Genomic DNA, 24,416 nt, shown 5'->3' on the forward strand with positions numbered 1-24,416 from the left:
CGTCTCTACGGCTCTGAAGAGACAAGCCCTCAGCTTTCAGCACCTAGAAGTGAAGTTGCCTCTAGGCACAGTTTGAGGCTGTGACCTGGCTCTTCTTGAGCAGAACTGCTTAAGGAAAAGTCATGCAAAGACAAAATGCAGCTACTCACACAAAGGAGTGAAGAGTGTTGATTTGACAGTGGCTAGCCTACACTAACTCTGGCATAACACTTCTGAGTGCCATTTTTCTACTGCTGTTGCCTCCTTTTGATCATTTATCATTGCAGATCACTGTCAGTCTGCACTAATCTCTGTAGGACTCTCCCTTTGAACAGAGGGAGGCACAAGGTACTCAGCATATTCCCAACTCTGCCCAACATACCCCATGATGTGCTGAACATAGGAAGGATATCGAAATTCTGTCTTATTTGCTCCTTTTTTTGTAACATCAGCACCTATAAAAGAATTTTAATAGTCAATCACTTGATGGAGGAAAACTATAAAATGCAAAACCAGACTGCACGCAAGACCCTATGAAGGTTGTATGTCAGCCAGGGAGGGTCAAAGAACAAGAGAGAAAGAAGGACTAAAGATTAGAATTACAGTGGCCAACCCTGTCCTACTTAAAATACACAGCTGGGAAGATGCATGCAGGATTGTCCTTGTTTCTGCCTACAACTCCAGGATCTACTCACCAGCTCTCTGAGCTTCCAAGAGAAAAGCATTGCCATAATCCCAGAAAAACATGCCCTTATCAGCTAGCTTGTTAATAGCAGCCACATGCCTCTTCAGACTGAAATAAAGAAGCAAACAGTTATTCTTGATGAAAAAGGATAATATCATTAACTAACCAAAGGCATGGGAGTAGGAGGAGACAGAGGGAATGGAAAGACCCCAGATAAATTCAGACATAAACCCACAAGATATCAATTGAGATGCTTTCAGTCTCTGTAGCACCTGGTATCCTCAAATCCTGAAGGGATTTACAGTCATTGAGGAAACTTAAATAGCAAAGAGGTGCCACATCTTTCAGCCAAGCAACACAGTCAGCTCTGGGGATGGAAGCTGATAACAAAAACCAGCTGGCACAAAACTGCAGAACAGTTTAAGTAGTTCACAAAGCAGAGAAAAAACTGAAAAACAGAACATCACTGTTCTGGTGTGCACCTTGGCCCAAACTGCCCAAACTACCCTTTCTTTCCAGCAGTGGGCTGTGCCCCCTGACTGCGTGGCTTGAAGAGCAGTTAAGCCCAAAGGTTATGAAGATGAAAGATCAAAGCCTTCACCTCTCTTGTACCAGTGTCCGGAACTTCCCTGGGTTGGAGGAGAGCAGCTGCTTCCCTTCCTCAAAGCTGAGCTGCACTGGGTAGTACCCCCCGTTGAATGGGTTGTGGCAGGAGGTCTGGTCAGAGCCCAGGTCCACCAGCAGCTCTCCTGTTGTGTCCAGCTCATGCACCAACCTCTCCCTAGGGAGGACAGAAAATGAACACAAGGGTGAAGGACTCCCTTCAGACAGCACATTTTCATGAGCATCTACAGTAATGTACTCAGCACTACACTTAATGTCTCTTCTAAGTTTGGGAACTAATTCCACATTGACCAAAGAGCCAGAGCATTAATGTATGCATTATCCATTCACATTACTTACCACAGATCTACCACATTCCCATGGTAACCCAAACTGAGGGCAATTTTATTCTTTCTTGCTTCTCTAGAAAATAATAAAAAGATTGGTTGAAGAAAATGCACCTTGTTCTATCTTGAAATGTACAAATCACACACAGAATCAAACCCAGAAAAAAAAAAAAAAAGGTTGTATGTTGTTTTCAACACTTATCTCAGAAACAAATCTTTCAACATTTACATAATTGTTAATCACGGATTCCACGAAGCTTGAGTGATGCTGCAAGTGTAACATTAGTTGTAATTGCTCCATGCATATTCATGAAACTAAATGAAGACACGTTTAACATGTACAAATGATGTGCAGCATTAGTAGTCACTAATAAAGACTGCTGCAGCTTGGGAAGGTAGATGCACGTTCCAACGCAGACTTGGAATGAGAAGAGGTGCCCCTCAACCCCTCCTGTGTGCAGACTACAATGGCACAGGGCAGAAGGATGTGAGTGCAGGGTTAGGAAGCGGAGCTAAACTCACAGAGTTGGGTTACAAGTCATACCTAAGGCGAGCAATGCAGTGGTCCAGGTTGTTAGAGATTTCCATCAGCCACCCCTGCTTGTGGCGCTTCAGAAGTGCTGCTTCATCAACCTAAGAGAAACAGAAGAGACCTTAAAACTCCTGTTTCCCCCATGCAGTCATTTTTACCTTTAGTTTTTCAATTAACTTGCAGGAAAAAGTAACAAAAAGTAAAGGTAATAGCCCTACTGTTACCTAGAGTTATACATATATATAGTAAGGATATAGATTATATATATATATTTATATATAAACTACTGTTCTGTTCTCTTTCACTCCAGGCTCAAAGCAAGAAATAGAATTTTTGATACATCACTTCCCAAAATATTTTATTAATCAAAATTTATTATTGAAATTGTATAAGAGGTAATGTAAGCATTAAGTATTCCTATTGTTTCTTTTCATGATTATGTTAAAAGACAAAAATGTTTCAAATTTATTTTCAAACTCTGGCTATTTTTTGTGCAAATAATATTTTTTAATAATTATGAAACTATTTTCATTGATCAGGCCAAAGAGACATTTCTGCCAGGCTGCCCATGATGAAGCTATGGTTTGCTGAATAAAATTAACCCTCACTTTTATTCTTGGACTGCTGGTTGAAAACCTCAACCAAATATGGAAAGAAAAGAGGAAAGCATTTTCCTGTCCCAGCTGCCTAATGCTGCAGAAAAATAGCACAGAGCAAAACCAAACTGTGTCTTTAATTCCCTCTTGCTTGAACTTTGAAGTTCCAAATAAGCTCAATCCCAAATCTGTGCTCTCTCCTGGGCTCAGCTCCTGTGTGTGCCAGTGTACGTACCGAAAGGACAGCTGGATAAAAATATAAATGGATGGACAAACAATGGAGGCTTTGGCACAAATTCCACATCAATGGTCCAATGTACAAGCTTGCACATCATTAATACATCTATAATGAGCTATCAGTGGCATAAGGCAAGAGGCAAAATTAATTTAAACCCATATTCTGTGGTAGCAACAGATTTAAACCCCCCACAGTGATGTGTGTGCATGAGAACACATGACCTGAGCATCTTCTAGTATTTCATTAAAGCATTTTTTTCCTTCTCTATAATCTTCCCCCATAATTTTAATTCCTTCTCATTAAGAAGGTATTTATATGTAAATTAAATAAATTCTGTATTCAGGAGTTGCTTGAACACCAGGAAACCTTTTCTTTCCCAATTATTCTTAGCATGGGACACCCATCCATCATTTTTTCACATCAGTAATGAAGACTATCCTTCCCAAACCCCAGATTATGATAATAACAGTGTCACTGCCAATGGAATTATTCAATAAAGTCAGATGCCATGGGGGACAGCTTCTTCTGAGATATTTAAATCAGCACAGGAGGAAAAATATTAAGTGGTCTGTATGATTTACAGGAATTGAGTTCATTTAAATCCCCACATAATACAGATCAGATCTATTTAAATGTTACCACATCCTCAATATTTTACTTTAGTTCCTTCTGACATTCCTAGTCTTTCACAGACTTGCTGGATCAAGAAAACTCACTTCCTTTGAACCACACTTTCAAAAATATGCTCATTTTTGGATCAGCATCTCAGTAATTTAAAAAATTGCATGAAGAGAATGAGCTAATGCTGGCTCCAGTGTAATCCCAGAGAGCCCAGTGCAGCTCAGAGGAGATATCTGGCCCTCCACACCATTATTTAATAAAATTACAATCAGCTTCCTGTCAAACAGGAGAGGTAAAATACTTGCAGCACTAATCCCTTCTGTCAGGGCTTCGGAAGCCCTGGCTGACAAAAGGATCTCTTGCACAATTCAATGTCATTTGCATAAATAGTTCCTTAAATAAATAATATGTACATATATATAGCTATCCACATGTGCTCCTGAGACTCATTTCCGACAAGGATCATCTCACAGGAGATAAAAACCAGGCAAAATTCAGTCTCCTGAACAAAATCATCTGCAGCCATAGAGATGAAAAGGACGAAGGATGGCTGTGAATGGCATTCACTGAAATCTTGCCTTTGTATTCCAGCATTTAAAAGACCAGGATGTCAGAAGTCTGAATAAAGATAATTTATTTGTTAATAATTTATTCAATAGTAAATTGAATAAATTTATTTTATCTGCAGGGAGTACCTGATGAGATCTCAAAGATGCAAACCCAGGTGCTAACAAAACCATCTTTGCACCCTTACTGTGAAGCTGATGAAGCCCAAGCCTTCCATCAGAGACCTGAGGCAGCCAGAGTTACTGCACATGACATGGGCAGTCTGACCCATTATGTTTTGAAATTTAATTGTAACTAAAATAGGTCAGATTATGATATTCTTATCCTTTGCACTGCAATGTGACATGCCCACAGCAGAGGTTTCCCAGCTAACTGGCTATAAATGACTTTAGCTGAGAAAGCCAAGCTCCCACTCCAAATGTTCAAATGGCTCTTCTGACAGCATCATTCTGCATCATTTGTGAAGCAATTTTAAATCCGTATCTTCACAGTCTGATCCAATGAATGAATGGAGAGTGGAAAAGCAGTGAAAAATGTTCAGGAATGGAAAAAAGAGACATATCTTCAAAAATAGACTATTTTCTGAGTTTGGTTTGCCACGGTTACTTCAGGAACCTGTCAGATCAGAAGAATGGGAAGACAGAAGGACAGTGGCACTGCTCTCACCTCTGCAATGATGCCCACACAGCCAGCAATGACTGCAGCCTTGGCCTGGGCCCCGCTCATCCCTCCAAGGCCAGAAGTGACAAACACCTTCCCAGACAGGTCCTCTGCCCTCAGGTACCGCCGGCCGGCGTTCAGCACTGTGAGCTGCACACAACAAACACAGCATCACCAGCAGCCCTGGCATTTAAACAGCTTCTGTCCCTTCAGCAAACAGACTTTGAAACTCTGGGGTCATCACTTTAATCCTTGAAGAAGGAAATATGTTTCAAAATGGTGTTGTGAGCCATCTGTCAACATTATGCTTATTTCTCTCATCATGAAATAAAATAATCAGTGGTTCCCAACATGCTGCTCGTGCAATAGAGAGACTTAAGGGTGGCTGCAAAGGACAGCTAGGAAAAACAGCCAAGAAAATGTTTTTATACAACACATATATAAAACACATATATCAATTCATACTTCACATATTGTAGCTGAATATGAGCTCAGATTGAGACCTTGATTGCAAATCCCTTCAAGTCTGTGTTCTGGATAAGACATATTTAAGTGAAAAATTAATTTTTTGTGGAGTGAACAGTGAGAATTTGTTTAGTAGCCAGAAGTTCCTCTCACAGCAATCCAACCCACTCCCACAGCCAGCCACCAGGGGAGGAATCCTCTTCCAAGAGTGCTGCCAGAGCTTTCCCCAGCTCCTTACCACGGTCCCATGGACGATTCCCTGAGGCCCTATGTAGCAGTAGCTCCCTGCAGTCATCTGGCCATACCTGGGGACAGCAAGGAACACAGTGACACCACACACTGCTCAGCCTGGAGTGGCACTTGCTCTTGTCCACTTGTGCTTCCAGTACAACAAAAAACCCTCTGTGCTTCACTTTGTTGTTAAAGGTCTTCTGTTACCAAATTCTCAACTTAAGAATTTTACCATTAGCAATGCATCAACATATTTTTGGAAGAGTGTTTAGCTCATTAAATTGAGTTCAAAAAAATACATGGATCAAAATCTGAGTGTAAACTTGTCTTGGTATTCAACACAGTGACTGGGACCAAAGGACACTCATTTTCACCTCACTGGAATCTGTGTCATTGGGTTTCAGTGCACTCCTGCCTCTCAGACACAGGGACACTGTGGAAGCTTTTAACCCAGAAGGGTTGACCACATTCATACTAAATCCCCAGAGAAGTGGCGCAGCTCTTTGGCTGTTTTAATTTATTCTCTCCTTGGGCCACAAAAGAAGGACAATCTTGTGCTCATCATCAGTAGAAGAGTACATAAAAATCATTAAAAAATTATCACTTTCTACTTCAAAGTTTCTTTTAGCATGAAAGAATGTTTTATAACTTGTGTTTTCCATAGACTGCAAAACAACCACTGAAAATTAGAACTAGCAAGTGCTTTAAGTGGGTTATTATTAAGTCTTTAGGCTATTGTTCAGCCAAGCCTCACACATAAACCCAATATTAATTCCTAACAGACCTCAATTACATCCTTATATATGTGGTTGAACATAACTCAAACTCTGAAGTAATTCCATTTAAGTGTGCATTAATGCTTTGCAGCATCAATACTTCATGCAGCACACTTGAAATGCATCTGCATTGGAAATTTTAACCAGTCACTGCTTGATGTCTGAATTATATTTTAGTCAATTATTTGATAGATTTTAATAGTGAGCTCTTCTTACATTGTTACACCCAAAGCAAACATCTTCTCATATTCATCTCTGGAGGAATAGTTGGGAATAACCTAAGAAAACAACCAGAATAAGGTCCACATGAGCAAATTAGAGATTTAAGCAGGTCTTTTAAACAGCTAAATTTCTTTAACTATTTCTGTAGCTATTACATAAGCAGAAAAACATTAGAAACAGGAGGTGCAATCCAGGTGTTTTATTTCATGTATTCTAGCATTAGAAAAGAAGATGTCCAGTCTTCCTGGCACTGTGACTGCCACACAAGTTTTAAGGAGAGCAGTTCCCGAGCCACAAAACCAACCTGCAGGGGAATGGATATTGAATGGCTCAGGAGACTGGCAAGGAACCAGTGTTTCCACTTGGCCACCCTGCCTTCCAAGCAAAGCAGTCCAGATATCTGAGCCTCTGATTAATAACCATGTTTGCTTACTGAGGGCTTTTAAACCTCCCAGAGTGAGCATAGATGAGCTCCTTGGGGCAAGGAAGTGTCTCAGACTCAGTCAGAAGAGAGGTTTTCTAAAGAGGAGGAGGTTGTTCCCTCCATCACTGAAGATCAGCACCCGTGAGGTGACAGCAGCTGTGCTGGAAAAAGTGCTGCAGAATTTGGACCCCAGATTCTCCTATGTGTTGCAGTAAAATTCAGACAGTACAAATCTTGTTTTAACTCAGCTAACACTTGAAAATGAAACAGAATATGGGGGAAAAGAAGACAAGATGCCAATACCCACCATGCCATTGGTAATGATTAAACGAGGAGCACGCTGGTGGCTGGGGAAGAGCCCCAGGGGATGCCCACTGTACATCACCAGGGTCTGCTCTTCTGTCATCTCTGACAAACACTGCATTACCAACCAGAACTGAAAGGAAAAGCAAGGAAAAGAGGGACTTTGCATCTTACATTTCCTGGGTTTTGTGAAGCTGCTCATCTTGGAGAATGAAGGCAGCAATAGAGATAACGAGGTGCATTCACATATGGAATAACAGAGCTCTCAACACATTCTTGCTTTCAATGAAGTCCTTTAAGGGATATCACTCACCAGGAAACACAAATCATCAACTAACACAAGTCTGAATAAGTTCCAGAATAATTTCTCCAGTACAAACCCCAGATATCCTTCACTTTTAAAGCCACTCTAATTTTATCTTGAGATTAACCACTTGCATTTGGCACTTTTCTGGCAATCCTTCCAAAGCCAAACACTGCAAAATTTTCCCTATAGAAGTGATTAAACACTCATGCTTATTGTTGATCCTAATCTGAAATTCAGCATTTTCTAGTGCAATAAATGTTTTTTATAATGTGCACTTCAAAATTAAACAGCTTTTCTTCTCAAGGGAAAAAAAAACAGCTTTCATTGTGGACACAGAAGAAAATCCAGGATGCATCCTGGAATACACAAATGTATTTCAGCCTTGTCTGCATAATTCAATAGTTACTCCTGATTAATGCCAAAATGTACACTTTGACCATCTAATTTGGCTTTAAATTTAACTGCAATCCATCATGTCTATGACAAAGCCCATTAAACTCCACAGTACCTCTAATATGTGTCAACTAGGCCTGTGAGAAACATCCTTGTGCAATATTGGAATTCAACAATTACTTGAAACTAGAGTTTCTGTAGGGACACAAAATTTTGAGGGGGAAAACCCCCCAGAATTGCTGATCAAAGAGGCAGCAGTATCAGTGACAAATAAGCATAGACACATGAGCTCTGAGGCTGTGATCTGAATTAAAAATGGTATAGATTTGAAGCCAGTCTCATCTAACACAGCCAATTCCCCAAGCTGCAGGGTCAGTTGAACTGAACAAAATTAGTCAAGTTACTGTCTTGCTTTTTATGCTTTAGTTTATGACAAATGTTGAATAATTGAATTCATGTCATAGGACTGAACAGGTGCTGAACTCTCAACTCCCTAGCAGTCTGGGAAAAACATCCTAATAAAACTAGAAGCTGTAAGATAAATGGGTCTTTTGGCATTGAAAGGCATAGCTAGCCAGGAGGAAGACCTGTTAAGTTAGCTCTGGACGTAATTCTTTCATTTGAAATTATCCAGAAGAAAGCACAGGTCTGAATGGATGATATAAACCAAACTGAACCTTTTTACTGTGAGTTTTGCAATGTTAGGATTTTACAATTTTTTTAGTGCTGTTTTCAAGCACAAACAGAATAAAATGTTCTGTGGTAACTGAATCATTCATGTGATTGCTACGCTAAGTAAACAAAAATAAAAAGGTTTTGTTTGCTCTCCTGTGGAACAACTGCAAGTCATAGGACTGGCTTGGATGAAAACAAGAGAAAATAAGATTTCTGACTTTGGCAGCACTTCTACCTCACCTTGCAGCCCAACAGCTGCCTAAGGATTGTCAGATCAATAAAGGCCAATATACAATTGCTGGCACTGCTCACCTCAGAAATGCTGGAACACTCATAGGTAACAGGCAATAGTTAATTAGCATCTATTAATAATTGCACAGAATAAAGAAATGGTGAGCATTGCCATGGTACCTCTTTTTGAAACATAAAGGCAGAACAGTTTTGCCTCTAAATCTACCTAAGGCTTCCATTTAACTTCCAGATTAAATTTACCAGATTAGGAAATTGAAACATGAATTTTTCTTTAACCACAAATGAGAAATCCCAGACTGGGGAGAAATCCCAGGTCACTCAGCCCCATGGCAAACTGAGGAATCCATTCTTTTCCCTAAGTCAGGAACTTCATTCACGCATTAGTTTTGCTTGGGCTCTTTAATAATGAAGAGGCCAGGTTCAGATAAAGCCACAGCAAGGTGCATATGTGATTCTTTATGACAGAAGCTGCCTCCTTAGGTCAGCTTCTGCCAATTCCAGTCAGAATTCAAGACCTTCCCAGCCTCCAGGAGTGATGCTTCTCTCCAGGGGGATGCAGCTTCCTACCTGTGCTGATTCTGACCTGCACTGCAAACAGAACTCTAAATATGTTGCTGATTCTAAAGATCTCCTGACAATGTTTCTCATTTGCATTTTGCAACACCTAAAGTGAGTATATTTATTGACCTTTGTTTAATATAAGAGAACAGAGATTATACAAACACAATTTAAAACATTCTCTGATTTTAGAGAGGCTTTTAACCAGGCTTTTTTTCTTAGAAGGTAAAGGTTAATGTCCATAGTTAAGTGCAGCATGAACTAGAACAAATGTTAACAGCTAATCTGATTTACTTGGAAAAATGACTCAGAATGGCACATTTTTCAATCAAAGCCTTTTTCTTATTCCACTACTTGTGAAAAATGTTGCAAAAGTACCACAAACAGAGGATAAGCTTTTTTGTTTTCTAGATTTAGACTCTAAAATTATCTGTGCTACATACTCAGGCCCATACATAAGCATCAAAGAAAGACAAAGAACTGGCCTTTTATCATCCGACACAGCTCTGTGTTTATGGTGTCATGTTTGGATTTCTGTTGGGCTGTCTGTGCTCTCCTTACTAAATAAAGCTCCCTCCATCTACACAGTTCATAACTGAGCATTCCCCTTTCCAAACAGGATGTTTTGGAGTATTTTAAGGCAACAACTGCCAAGAATGATCCCAAACTGCCTGAGCAGAATGTGTGTGGGGGAGGGTGGAACTGGCTCAGTGAATTGCAAACCCAGCAATGTCCTACCTGTGCCCAGTTGCTGAAGACCTGCCCATTTCCTCCATAAGTGACCAGCTCCTGAGGAAACTAAAAAAAAAGGCAATTCAACATTAAGGCAAGCACTTTTCCCAAACCTTTTACTGTATCTCTGAGCTATTTTTGCTATCTCAGTAATAAATCTTTTCTAGAGGTTATTGCATCAAAACTCTCTATGTTCTTGAAATCAGGAATTAACATTGTAAAAGTGGTAAGAATAAAAAATGTTATTTTTCAAAATTAAGTGTTTGTTACTGTAACACTGTCACTGGGATGAGCTTCCAAAGATACAGGAAGCATCAGCACTAATTTTTCAACATAAATTGTAGAAGCAATGTGCCAAGAGCTGAGCTGTATCTCTCGGGCAGTGACCAAGCTCCTGTATACAGTGCCTGTATGTCTAAATTTTTCAGTATTTATGTGAGAACACATACAGGAAATATTTTGCCCATTTTCTGCTGCCTGTGAATCCAGATTCCTGTTACTGTATCTTACCTGAGCCACAGAGGGATCCAGGTTATTCATGATCATCAGCATGATGGCAGCAGCTGATTTGGTCTTGCAAGGGTATTCTCCTATGGGGTAAGCTCTGAAAGGGCAGGCACAAAAATTTAGAAGAAAAACTCCAGTTCACAAGAGCAACCAGAACAACACACCCCACTCAAATATCTATGCATGCCAAGGATACTCAGACTTGTCTGGGTTGCAGGCTTTTATTCAGGGGGAAAGAGTAAAGAAAAAATGCACAGATATGAAGTTACATATGGACCTTAAGAGGCAAATCAGGTTTTAACTATTATCAGAACTAAGCAAAACCAATAAATTGCATTAAGCTTATCACTTGCTGAATTATTTAATCACAATTGATAAATGTGGTGGCCAAGAATGCTCATTCCTTTCAATTGCATTTTTTCCAGGGGTGGTGGAAGTGGCCTCTGCAACAGCCACCAGGCCAAGCAGCCAAGCCCTGCAGTGCCAAGGAAAGCAGCATCACTGGAAGTTGCCCTCAGGCTCATCTACCCTTGCTATTTAAGATTGTATCTAAGAAAAAAACCCACTCTGCTTGAGTTTCAGACTCCAAGAAACTCTCAAAGACTGAACTAGTTAGGGAAATAAGGACCTTTTCACTAAAATGCACTTCACCCACAAGCTGAGAGGTGAGGCATGGGAAACAGCCTCAGAGTTATCCCAGCTCAGGTGGCCTGGCACTGATGTCCTTAATGCACCTGCTGTGGTCATCTCATTGTTATCTTCTCCCCCATCTGTTTGTGTGTCAAATTGCTCTAAAACTCCTACTCTTGGATTTATGCTGTAGCTCTTTAGGGCAGGGACAGTTTCTCTGCTGTGTCTGCACAAGTTTTAGTACAACTGTGCTGAGGCCTCTAAGGAATGACACCTGAAGGAAGTAGAACCACTGATTAAGAGTTTTAGTCCTTCCTTTTCTGTAAGCAACACCACCATTAGCTGAAAATTCCTGAAGAGGGACAGGATCTTTTGTCATGGTTTCTAAATGATCTTCCTTTTATTGGACCTTGGATCTTCAATGCCTGGACCCTTGCTTTGTGCAGGGAAAGTTACACTGAAAAGGTCAGACTGAAGTGTGCTAATGACAAAAAAGTAATTGGACATCCACTGTCCAGCTCATGAGCCAAGATCTGGAATGCATATTCCACAGATTCAGCAAATGGGCTCCTCCCATGATCCCATGCACTTTATCCTGGCTTTTTACATCAGGGTACTAAAACAAATGCCTTGTAGTCACTGCCAAACCAGGAGGGAAAGCCTTTGAGTTTTTCCACAATGCTTTTTTTATTAAAGATTTCTGCTGTTCTAAACTTGATAAAAGAGCATTTCTGTGGAATGATACCAATTCATCAAGAGGAGATATTTACACATAATATTGCTCAGAGCATAAGAAACCCAACATCAGTTGAGTGCTCTGGCATAGGAACACAATTTAAATGGAGCCATGGTCCCTGGGACATTCAAAACAAAAATCAAATACTCCTAGACTACAGAGATCAAAAGGCATTTTCTCATAGTGAGACTACAACAATCTATTAGAAAACAATCAATGAAATGATCACAAAATAAAAAAATACTTGATGTTGTCAAAGGATCACTGATGCCAGTGATGGAAACAAGCTGCTGGACTGTTTCATCCAAGCCTACTTGGAAGGTGTCACCATCTGTATTTTAGTACAGGATCCTCTGAAGTCTAGCCCTGCAAAAACTTTCAGATAGTCTTCTATTTCTTCACTCCTTAGCTGAATCCTGCAAGAGCTCACCCCAGGCTAAAATGAACAGCGTAGAAACGTGGTCGTCTGTGGAAATCAGAGTGCTTTCTATTGCTTTATTCAGATTTCTCTATGGACATTAACCAGGCCCCTGCTGATGCAAAAAGGAATCAATCAGTCTAAAAAAAGCAGCTAGCCCCTGGCAGCCCTCACTAAATCTGTTCTGCTTCACAAACATTAGACCCAGCAGCCCTAGAATGAAGTGATGGTCCAAGACCAACAGGCACAGCTTATTACACACCAGGGTCACCTAAAGGTCCCAATGGAAAAAGCACTGCCTTCCTTTTCAAGCCCAGAGAGCTTCCTCTGCTCTGACAGCATGCTCAACAAACCAGCCACTCACCTGGTCTTACTTCTTGGTTCAGCTGGGACTGGCACCAGCTCAGAACTATTCAAGTTTGCTGTCAAGGTTGTCATTGGAGGTCTCTGAGTAATGACTGGCCCCTGGAAACCAAGCCCTGCCATGGGGCAGAGCGTTTGGGATCTCTGTGTGGGGCAAAGCTGGGTTGCCACACACAGAGCCAGGCTCAGTCCTTCACCTGTGCTGAGCTCTCCAGCAGTGACACTGCCCAGACCCACCACAGCCTATCCAGAGGGGAACACTCTGCTTCCCTCCCTGTCCCATGGAGCATCCCAAAACACACAGTAACCCTCCCTGGAAATGAAATCACTGCAGTACACAGAATATCCAAATTATCAGAATATAAGCTTCATTATTACATTATGAAAACTTCTACAAGAGGTAAATTAGGATGCATCAAGGCCACTCTAAAGGTCAGTTCCACCGGTGAAAGCTGGCAAGCAAATGGCAGCTGAATACAACATGAACCATCCAGTCCTCACCTCATCTCAATATCTGGGCAGAACCTGTACATGTAGATGTGGCCATACAGCCTGAGCTCCTCAGCAAACTCCGGCGCCAGCTTCTTCTGGATTTCAGGTGGGAAATAACGCAAGGCATTGCGCAGAGCCAGCTGCCAGAAAACACACACACACAAACAAACAGGGGAGAAAAACAGAGGTATAAGAGAAATGGAAGTAAGTGGGTGGCCCTGAACTTTAACCAGTCCCAGCTGGAAGCCTGCCTAAGCTGTTGCAAGGACAATGCAATGCAAAAGGCTAAGCTCACACCAGGGGAGCTTCATTCCTGCTGCCCTATTGAAGTGTTTCTACCTGCCTCTTTCCTGGTAGGTTCAATTAGGGTAAATGTGTGACCATCCCCTTCCCACCTGCCTCCCCAAACCTGCATGGAGAGACCTTGGGGATTTTGTGAGTAGTGCTCAATCTTATCAATATATAATATATCAATATCACAGACAAACTCGCTCTCGCAGTGCCGGGGCACTGGAATACCAAGCAAACATTGTTCAGAAATCCTTAAAACTAAATCCCTAAACTCCAACACACTGAAGATCCTACAGTACTTTCCATTCAAAACAGGACCTTGGCCCAGAGTTATGTGACATACTCCCAGATGAAGATGTTCCTGGGCTAAGTTTTATTGCAGATTCACTCCATTTAGCATCCTAATGCATAGCAGAGGGTGTTGGGTTCCATTATTTTATTGATGTTACATGTATCACTTCCAAATTAGCTAAAGTGATTACCAGGCACTCAGCTAAATCCTGCAGATGACACTACGTGGCTCACACTCCCTATTGCCTTCAAAGACATTAGCCATGGTTTGCAAAGAACAATATGTCCTTTTGCATGGAAGAACCCATAAATAAATCATTATCTTTAGTAACAGCCTGTTAAGGCATGTCTCTGTATTCTGTGTTTCACTTGATTGAAACCATAATGAGAACAAAGATTTTTGTCATCTTTAAATAGCCAGTTTCATGCAAAGATCTTATAAGTTCCCTGGCAAATGGCAACACCATCCAAAGGACTTTTAGATTAAAATATTCACAAATCATATGGAATTTCATATCTTCCTTTGGCTGATTTTTAATGGCTGTGAAAAGGATAGAAAGGGGTCAAGTTTGCTTCTACAAATTAGAGTTGCCATTCCACACAGAGAATGATGAGGGGGAAAATCTATTTACCAGATGAGAAAATGCAAATTCCATCTTCATTCTTCTCCAGTTAGATAAGCAGTCATTTTCAAGGGTGTGCTATTAATAAACACAAAAATCCCACCTATATCCACACAATGACAAAATACACAGGGATTTCCAAAGTCAGTCTCAGAGGTGAGCAGCCATCACAGGGGGTTCTAGAGATGAGAAATTTCTAAAGCAAAAATAAAATCACCTGCACCCCTAAAACCAACAAAATGAAGAGGCACACATTGGTATTTTGGCTGCCTTTGAGAGCTACAGAGAACTGCAAGGCTTCCATTGTGGCAATGGTCACCCACAGTCTTTGATCAATATATTATTTGCATTAAAATGAAACTGATGGACAAATATTTTTTTCTCACCATTTAATTCAAGCAAGAAAAATCTGTTTTGATTTTCAAACAAATTCATTTAGACTGAGCCTCTATCCTATTAATGTTACACATTATCAGAAGCCTGAATTTTGATGACACAAACATTAATGAAACATGAACTTGAATGTAACATGAAATGTGGGAAAGGCACCTTGCACAGACAATAGAGGTCTTATAAAAGAGGATTAAGACTATGGCTTGTTTAACTGAACAGAATAAAGGTGATATTTGATTGCTGTTTCACTGCAGAATAAATGACAAAGCAAGAAGAAGCTTCAGGGAAATGCTGGAAAGAAATAAATTGCTATGAATTACTTGTAAAAAATGTAGTCTCAAAATTAGAAGAATTTAAATGTAAGGTATTGTGAAACAATCTCTCAATAAAAGAGCCAGGGTGCTCAAAACTGCTTAGATGAAACCTGACTGCTTTATGAAAGGGCAATGGCCATGTGCATTGGGAAAAATTTTACATATTCATTATTGAGAAATAAATGGAGTAATCTGAGAAAGACACTCAAGGAGGAAATTCAAATAGGCTGATCATTATGCTTTTGTGGGAAGACAATATATTTCATTAAAGCACAATAAAAAGCCATTATCCTAGCCTTTTAGAAGGATTTATTTATCTCTGACACATTGTATTCAGAATATTTTTTTGCATTTGATATTTAGGTGTTCTTCCTTTTCATAACTTCCATTGACAGAAGCTTAAGCTGCATACGCTCAGTATCTCTGAAAAAGCAGGTCCAGAGTTCACTGGTGTCAAAAATATTATTCTCAGTTATAATCCTGAATTTCATAGGCTGTTTTAAAAAATTATCTGCTCTGAATTTGCTGAGTTACTGATTTAATTCAACTCTGTGCAATGTAAGCAAATGAAAAGTCTTCCTCTTAAATCTACCAGCTGGATTTAGCATTTGGTTCTTGTGTTTAAGCTATAAACACTATTAGGGTGTCTTTTTTTTATATGCTCCCGAGAATTTTTAAATTATAACAAGATTCTACTGCTATTTAATCAAGATTTAGACCTCTCAATGCTAAAATATAATCAAGACAGCCCATGTAATCCAATCAATCAGCTGCGAATTTCTTTGCTGGGGTATTCTCTTGAGAAATCAAGTAAACCCTCCTGTTTGTTAATTGGTGTTTGTTGAGGAGCCAGAAGGAAGCCTCTTCAGAAGGAATGTCATTCATTTCCATTTTCTGAAATGGCTCATCAGGACTTCCAATTTAAGACCCTTGAGACACTCAGGGTTGCAGTCTCTGTTTACTGAGGGAAAGGGAGCACAAGGAGAGGTAGTGACTGGTTTAACTCCACAATTTCATCCTTAGTTCTGCCCCTTTTCCAGTGGGGATGGTGCTTCCCTCCCACCTGTAATGTCCTGCCTGATGACCTCCAGACCCCAGACCTTTGGTGGCACTATTCACTAGCAGCAAGTAAGATTGTTTCTTTTATCACTCTGCCTGATAGGCCCCAGTTTCAATCAGCTCAGCTGGGAAGTAAACGTGGAGATTTCTTACAGGTCATTGCCATAAACGGGTGTGAAAGTTTAACCACGTTCTTTATCCCCCAGATGTCCCAAAACAGGAGCTAATACGTCAGCCTGCCCAAACCACAGATAAACTCACTGAAGCAGCCTCAGTTCCAGCTGTGCAAAGAAATCCTAAAGGTCAGACATTCCATTTCTCCACCAAAAGGCTGAAGAACAGCTTCAGGTGCTGAATGAGGTTTTAGGCTCTGGTTTCCAGCTCCTCATCCCAAGATGTGCCCAAGCAGGAGGCCCCAGCTGCTCCCCAAGCAGAGCCAGCACAGCCAGAGCAGGCACCTCACCCACCTTGTGCTACCTGAGGGAGGAGAGCAGAGCAGCCCAGGGATGGCAGCCAGGGCCCACCAGCACTGCTGGCCATCAGGCAAGACCAGGCTGACCCACAGGCTGGAAGTGCAAGTCAGGACCAGGTCTGGTGATGTCACCATGGAGAGATGGAGCACAGAGAGGTTCAGAGTGGGGTGTCAGCCCACAGGAGGAAGAGCAGACCCAGGAGGGCCATGGCTGAGTACAGGGACACCCTGGACAGAACCAAAACATCTTGAGCATAGCTGAGAGTGTCTCCCAGGCCTCAGCCTAAATGGAGCCCCTGAGCCTATGGGCAGAGGGTGTGGGAGGAGGCCTCAGGAGAGGCTCGTCAGGGCCATCAAGGCCATTACTGACCTCATGCTGCCCCAGAAACACAGAATGCTGCAATCAGGGCAGAGAGGATCCTGCTGGGGGGGATCAGCAGGGGGACTGTAGCATGACTTGGCTCTGAGATCCATAAGGGAATTCCTGTCTGGATTAAGCCATCCCATTTTTCCTGATCCTGAGCAACACAGAGAAGTGCCCATTGTTCCCAAGTTGCTCCAGCATTATTGGAACATCAGTGAGTACAAAGCATGCAACACCCTTGCTCTGCAAAACACACACCACACCTAGATTTTAAGGGTAGTTTCTTTGAGGCATGTTTACATAAAGATACAGATGCTGAGAAACAGAAAGCTAGGGTTTCCTGAGCTGTGGAGGGAGGGAAAGAGAGAGGATGTGGCTGTTTCAGGCCTCAGGCAAAGAATGCTGAAGGAAGAGAATTCAGGAAACATATAATCAGAATCAGTTCTGAGATATGGCTCAATTTATCCAAGAAGATTAAAGCTGGTATGATAGGAAGAATTAGATACTTCTTCAGCGAGTCCCAAAACACACAGTTCTTTATAAATCTCACTTACAGGATTTCTGTTATAACCACAAAAGGAGGCCCAAGAAAATAAAACATTGGCAGTGGTAAGGTTTATTATTGTAACAAGAAGTAAAACTGGAATGAAGGCATATGAAAAGATGAAGAAATCCAGAGGAAATCACCAGAGCATTATTAACTTCACTTCTGTCAAAGCTTCCCCTGAATATGTCAATTAGAAAGTGAACATGAAGCCATATATAAAGACAAGTCTTATAATATGTTCAGCATTACACACTGTCAACAACATCTGGAAGCCTGTCTCAAGATGACTTAACCTTATAGACAGACAATCTTCCATCTACATGCTTTTCTAAGCATGGAGCACTTCTTTTAAAAAGAGATTTTACTTTTCAGATATGAAAAAAAAATACCAACTAAGCCTCTAATTCTCTTAAGAGTTTAAGGTGGAGGACTAACTATAAAGTAAATCATAAAGAAAGCCTTAAAACCTCAAATAGTCTAATTAAATACCCAACTAGCATGACCTCTTATCATGTGCAGTAGGTAAAATGGAGAGATGAGAGATAGATGTTACACAGTCAGCTGGGGGCAGAAAACCAGTCTACTGCTCCAAACCGTAAAGGAGGCAGGAAATTATTACAGTTTCTATAGAGGGAGGGAAGACCTTGTCATTGCCTTCCCCTCTACAGGTTAGAGAGCAAGGTTTGGTATGCTCTTGAGAGACATCATCTCCTGAAACTGGGACCCTTTCTGCTACATCAGACTTCTGAGGAAAGGGGATTTAGGAAAGGCAAGGAATAAAACAGACATGATTGGCAATGTTCTGACATTCAGTGAAACTCACTCCCCACTCCTTCATCTTCACAGCCATCACCACAGCCGTTCTGTACACTTAGTAACCACATTTCCATGGGACTGAGCTGTCCCAGGCACAGGCAGGATGCCTCAGCCATGAATGCTCCTGACATGGAAGTAAATCCTTTTTGGATATCTCACAGCTGTTCCTCTTTCTACCCTTTGCCTGGACTCTCCTCTGTTTGTGGAAGTGACTTTGAAAGAATTTGACTGCTGATGCCAGTGGGGAACTCCCACGAAGGCAAGGAAGTTGTGTGCAAGTTGTTATTGGGGAAGGAACTTGTGTGCTCTGAGCAGAATGTCTCAGGGTAAGTGATGTTACATGTGATGAAGCACAGATTTCCAAGCTCAGGAACCCACCTTGTCCTCTCCCACACAAATTCCTAAGCATCTCCACCCATTGACCATTATTTTCTGCTGCTGATTTTTTTAGTCTTGAGCATGAAATAGTGCAATGATTATTTTGGTGTGTACGATGACTATTTAAACAAAAAGAGAAAGGAAAATAATTACGCAACTAAAGACAAATCATTAACTCCCTACAAACTCACCTGAAACTCATGCTCAGACTTCTGTATAAAATAAATCATCTTTGGGCTTTTTATGCAAATATGTGTGGCTGCTACCATGATGCTGATTCATCACCTTTTATGTTTATTGTCTTGGAGGGGTTAGCTTTCACTCACATACACCTGCAATGGTTTTACAACAGCATTCTGAATTTCACCTCTGAGAAACAATGCTGGATTGACAGCATTGAAGTCTAATGCTTCTTGTTTAGCCATTTAAAGTCATGGAAGGTGCTGTGCAGAAAATCTCCCTCACATCAACCCAATTATTCTGGAGGAGGAAGAAAGAAAGCGAGCAGAAGAGCTTCCAGTCCTTTGTCCCATTACAGAGTGAATTATAACACCAAGGAAATACATTTGACACAAAGTTAGCTTCCCATTCATAAAAGCATTTGAGGCAATTTGCTGCCCCAAACTGCCTTTATGTGAAAGGAAGAGAAATGAGGCCCTGTGAAAGGCCATGTTACCTTTTTCTCCTGAGCAGTGAGATTGGGTGTTCTCACGGGTGCATGGGGTATTCCTTGTCTCCGACCTTTGTTTTCAGGCAGGGGGTTTAGAGGGAGGCCACGACAGATTTCCTTCAGGCTGGTCATAGCTGCTGAGCAAATAGGAGGAGGAAAGGCAAGGCAAACTGGAGAGGTATGAGGAAAGGTACAAGGAAGAGGTGCAGGAAATCAAGATGCTGCACGATTCAAATGTGCCACCACTCCAGGGGGATCTTCAGGAGCACAGACTGTCCTCTGGCTTTGGCAAGCAGGGCTGTCAGGCTGAGAGGGCAGGTGGCACAGGTGACACACCTCCCTGCTCTGTGCCATGCCATTGGCTCTTCCCTCCTCCCCCAAAATGAATGATTCACAGCTTGATTATTCTCTGGGTGCTTTGTCAACTGGTGTCGTGCTAAGGCACCAGAGAAAATTCAGTCACCTTCCAAATAACCTGATCCCCTCAATGTTCATGTGAGAGTCGTGGTCTGGAGCAGAAATATTGACTGAGACATCAAGAATTGTTCATTTATGTTGCTATAGCTTAGGAACTAATGAAAATTAGGGATTAACTGCTCAGTTAAGATAAGCATTCTCTGTTTGACACCCCTTGGTATGGGCACTTCCTCAGATCTCACCAATTCATCTTCTAGACAGCAGTGGTCATCATAACAGCAAAATTTCCCCCTTAGGTGTTAGCTCCTCTCAGCTCACAGGCATGAATGGATTTTCATAGCATTGAACTGGAAATGTACTCATTAGCACTGGAAGTGGATTTCTCAAGACAGGCAGTAATTGGGAGGAATAATGAAGGTTTTCAGTCCTATGTCACTTTTATACCCTACAGTCAACAACAACTAGAAAGTCTTGTACTACCATTCAGGCATCACAGGTAAATGAATGTATTTAACTTCGATTTTCCACTTAACAGCGCAACATGAACTTTGCTCTCCATTCTGGCTTGTTGTTGAAATATACAGAAGCTTCTTGACCTTTATTACATCTATTGAACCACAAGTGCCACATTTTAAGCCTGGTGAAATTAACTGGGCAAAGCATTTCAGCTAGAAATGAACCTAAAACCTGCAAACGAAAAAATACAGCATTTCCCCACAAAGGCAGTAATCAACAAGCAGTGGCAACAAAGCACAATTATTAAATGACAGCCTCTCATTAATGTCAGATCTGCTTTAGCTCTAGGACATCCTGCACATCCCCAGCTCCCAGTGAAGATGCTCAAGTTGAAAGAACTCAGAGCATCCCAGGGGAGCTGAGCACACAGCAGACTCAGACCCTCTGAAGGATAATGTCATTTACAGCAGGAGAATTTTGTTTTGTAGTTATACAGTACTTTAGCTGCTTTCAAACAAAAAGAAAAGACAAAAAAGAGACAGAAAAACCTCTATAATTTAAAGTTTTCTATTGAGTTCTCATATTTAAAACATTAAAATAAAATAAAAGAGGAAGGTTAAAGTCAGAAAATTCTACTCCAAAATGTAGCCAGATAACCCTGCCTTACATAAACATTCCCACTCCAAAGGGATATAAATCTTTCCTTAGTCTTCTTTGTTCAACCTACATTCTTCAAATCCCTTTAAGGTCTGATCCTGCACACGCAGGGGCACAAGAATAACGCTGTCTGCATTTGCACTCCCATCAGACCTGCTTCTCCTGTGACACCAGCAGAAGTTAATGGTGTTATACTGGTGAAGAGGGAGAGAACGAAAATGTGGGGAACTCACAAACATCCTGAATGAGGATGTTTTCTCGGGCTGGACACTTTCACCCCCTGATTGCCGCACACTGGAGTGTCTCTGTGTGCCAGAGTTCAGGGATTCAGGGATTGTGCCATCCCCCCGCTGCCCGGTTTGTGCGGTGACCCCGGAGCCAGCCGCGGTGCCCGGGGTGCCGGGGCGGCTGTCATGTGCCGGCCGGGCTGGCAGAGGGTGCTGCAGGGACAGACGGACGGACGCGGGCGCGCTCCCTCTGCGCGCACACGCGGACACGCACCGGGACACGCACGCACGGCCCGGCTGCGGGACCAGAGGATGCGGCTGGAACACAACGCCCGCCCTGAGCCCAGCCAGGACCTGCCCAGCCCAGAGGAGGTGCGGAACCGACCTTAAAAAAAAATAAATTAAAGCAGAAAAAAAATAAACCCGCACATATAAAGCCCAGGAAAAAGATCACATGTTTTAATAATCCCCTTTGCAGCCAGACAGGAGCAGAGAGGAGGAAAACTGAGCAGAAGTGCGCGGTTAGGATGGAGAGATGTGCTAGATAGAGGTTGAAGGGAGCAGAGAGAAAACTTGCAGATAACTAACCCGCCCTGGGAAGGGCAGGACCCCCCTCGCTGAGCCCTGCTGTGGCAGAGGGAGGAAGGGTTCCGCAGCTCTCTCCCTTTCCCCGCTCCGGGGTGACGCTGGCACCGCAGCTCCATCCCCGGCCCTCCCGGTCCCTGCCGCGGCCGCTCCAGCCGCGCTCCCCGGGGGCTGCCCGGGCTCCGGCCCCGCTGGGCTGGCGCTGCGCTTGTTTTCCACTCCCCTGGAGCTCGCTGTGCGCAGCAAATCCCTTGGAGGTGGAGGAGAAGCGGCTTCCGTGACAGCGGAGGGAGGAGGGAAATAAAACAAAATAAAACAAACCAAAATAAAAAGAGAGAAGAGCCAAGAAAGCACTTGCTTCTCATCATCTCTCAGGGACCAAAGCCAACTCTTCTTCTTATGACCCCGCGCTGCAGGGAGCGGAGGCAGAGAAGGCACCGGGGGCAGCTGCTGACAAAGCCGGGTCCGGGCTGTCCGCACCCCCGGGACGTGCCACGGGCCGGGCAGGGCTGCCAGGGCCGAGCCGGGCACAGCCGAGCCGAAACCGGCCGGAAAGCGAGGAGCAGCAATGAAAGTTTCGGAATAGCATCCGAAGGAGCGCCTGCCGAGGAGCGCAGCGAGCAGAGCCCCCGATGGTGCATCCCAGGGGCTGCGACAGAGATGTGAGCGTCCCCTGCCCGCTGCAGGGACAGGGGTGAAGGCACCGAGACACCTCGCTATTTATTTATTTATTTATTGGGAGCAATGTATGGGTGACACCCAGAAGGCGTCTGAGCCCTGAAAAAAAAAAATCAAACCACCTCTGGACCCAAAAGAGAAGGAGAAGAATGAGACAGCAGCCTTGACCCCTACACTGAGAGGAAAGAAAGGAAACACAGAAAAGCCATGCAAGCACCAAACCTGTAGATTACTGCAGGTCTTTTTTTTTTGCTTCACTGAGGACAAATATTTTACTGACAGCCATGCAGCATAAAGGCATCATGCTGATTGTGTTCTTGGAATATTTTATTTCTGGACATGGAGAAGCAGGTAAGCAAAATAAATTATTATTGCCACTCTGAAACAATTTATCCTAAATTTAGCAAGGGGAAAAGGGATAGAAATCAGGTCTGTTTGTGAAAAATAAATTGTGCCAGCATCTTTTTTTAGATTGGTTTTTACAAGGAATCTGTTTTAGTCAATATATACAAATGCTTCTTATTCCCTGCAATACCCAGCTTTATAGTTCAGTGTCCTTCCAAAGTCTTATCGTAGGATGTACAGGTTCATACATCCTTGAAAGAAAGCAGTGTGTCATTTTTGAAAACAAAAGAAAAGTAAGAGAGAAAGAGAGAGATAGATGGAGTGAGATCTGCTGGATGTTTGTTTTGAGGATGAAACACTGCCTTCCTAGGCAGGACAAGAGTGAAAACACAACATCCTTGGAAAGCATCAGTGTAGGAATCTGAATTATTCTCTGTTAACTTAATATTGCATAATTAAAAATCAGAGACACTGTTTAGGAAATCTTAACTGAATACTTAACATGCAGGGGACAGGATTAAATTTGCCTTAGAGAAAAATGGATTAAAACAGATAGAGAAACTGATTAGTTGTGTGTAAACATGTGGGTGTACAAATAAACATATATAGGAACGATACAGCTGTAATGGTATTTCATGGGGTTCTAAAAATACCTGGATTACGATGAAGACAAATTCCTTAAAGGAAAGGAAGCAAAGCACTGGATTTTTGTCCTTTCTGTTGTGCTTTAATATATCTTTAAGTTCAAAAAGTATTAATTACAAGAATCAGGTCAGAAAAAATAAAAACAATTATTGATGAAAAAATTCATCCTTGGTGACTTTTCCTTTGAGATACTGTTTTGGAATCTCTCTTCCTGTAGAGGAAAGCATTTCAATGGTTTAAATTTCACCTGTGTGCTTAGAGTACTGGGACAGGAACAACACTGCTCATGCAGTGATTTGAAAGGGCTCAGCCATCCTGCCAGTTCCAGTGGATTCAGCTCAGGTGATTCCCCAGCCAGAAGCCCTCTGATAACAGACAACACATTTCTATAACAGTAAGGGTTATTTTCTTAAAAACTGAACAGCTCACAAATTTACCATCCTGTTGTATGACCCAGTAACTCATTTGGGGAAGGGGCTGTCACAGTGTGACAGGAATGAGGGGAGGGAGTACCTGTGCCTTAATTCTCTTATTTTGGGCATTCCCTGGCTCCCCAGGCTGGGATGTAGGATTCCTGCAGGATCCATATGGTGACATGCAGCACTGAAAGGTTGCAGAGATCTCTTGTGAAGTTGCTGACACTCTTGCAGAAGGCAGCCTGTTACAAACTAGCCTAAATCTGTTCTGCATCCAATTCACTAAGAGAAAATGAATCTTCAAGGAAACACAGCTCCCAGCTGGCTGCTTAGAAAGTGAATTTGCAGGGAGGGGGTGTGTTCTCTTTGGAAATAAACTCAAAATAATAGTGTAGGACATAGTGAATAGCAGCAAAATAATTGGATATTGAAGATGATGCTGCTAAGGATTCAATGTTCT

At 42.2% G+C, this 24,416-nt stretch overlaps 2 protein-coding genes across 2 annotated transcripts in view; one reads left to right on the forward strand and one right to left on the reverse strand.

The window, feature by feature from the left end:
• The window catches only part of UROC1 (urocanate hydratase 1), a 36,200-nt gene extending 16,412 nt beyond the window's left edge, over positions 1 to 19,788 (reverse strand). Inside the window, exons 1-13 of the mRNA XM_058812933.1 lie at positions 19,537 to 19,788; positions 13,322 to 13,452; positions 10,677 to 10,770; positions 10,173 to 10,232; positions 7,254 to 7,382; positions 6,517 to 6,578; positions 5,532 to 5,598; positions 4,835 to 4,978; positions 2,159 to 2,247; positions 1,628 to 1,690; positions 1,266 to 1,445; positions 675 to 772; positions 362 to 434 (exon numbers count right to left, since the gene is read on the reverse strand). Of these exons, the coding sequence (XP_058668916.1) occupies positions 362 to 434; positions 675 to 772; positions 1,266 to 1,445; positions 1,628 to 1,690; positions 2,159 to 2,247; positions 4,835 to 4,978; positions 5,532 to 5,598; positions 6,517 to 6,578; positions 7,254 to 7,382; positions 10,173 to 10,232; positions 10,677 to 10,770; positions 13,322 to 13,452; positions 19,537 to 19,662 (1,316 nt within the window). The 5' untranslated portion in view covers positions 19,663 to 19,788. The remainder of the gene's footprint in view (positions 1 to 361; positions 435 to 674; positions 773 to 1,265; positions 1,446 to 1,627; positions 1,691 to 2,158; positions 2,248 to 4,834; positions 4,979 to 5,531; positions 5,599 to 6,516; positions 6,579 to 7,253; positions 7,383 to 10,172; positions 10,233 to 10,676; positions 10,771 to 13,321; positions 13,453 to 19,536) is intronic.
• Positions 19,789 to 22,177: 2,389 nt separating this feature from the next.
• LOC131563015 (netrin-4-like) overlaps positions 22,178 to 24,416 on the forward strand; it is a 45,447-nt gene continuing 43,208 nt past the window's right edge. The window contains exon 1 of the mRNA XM_058812868.1: positions 22,178 to 22,901. Coding sequence (XP_058668851.1) covers positions 22,835 to 22,901 — 67 coding nt within the window. The 5' untranslated portion in view covers positions 22,178 to 22,834. The remainder of the gene's footprint in view (positions 22,902 to 24,416) is intronic.

The sequence above is a fragment of the Ammospiza caudacuta genome, chromosome 12 (genome assembly GCF_027887145.1).
Source record: "Ammospiza caudacuta isolate bAmmCau1 chromosome 12, bAmmCau1.pri, whole genome shotgun sequence".
Classification (NCBI taxonomy): domain Eukaryota; kingdom Metazoa; phylum Chordata; class Aves; order Passeriformes; family Passerellidae; genus Ammospiza; species Ammospiza caudacuta.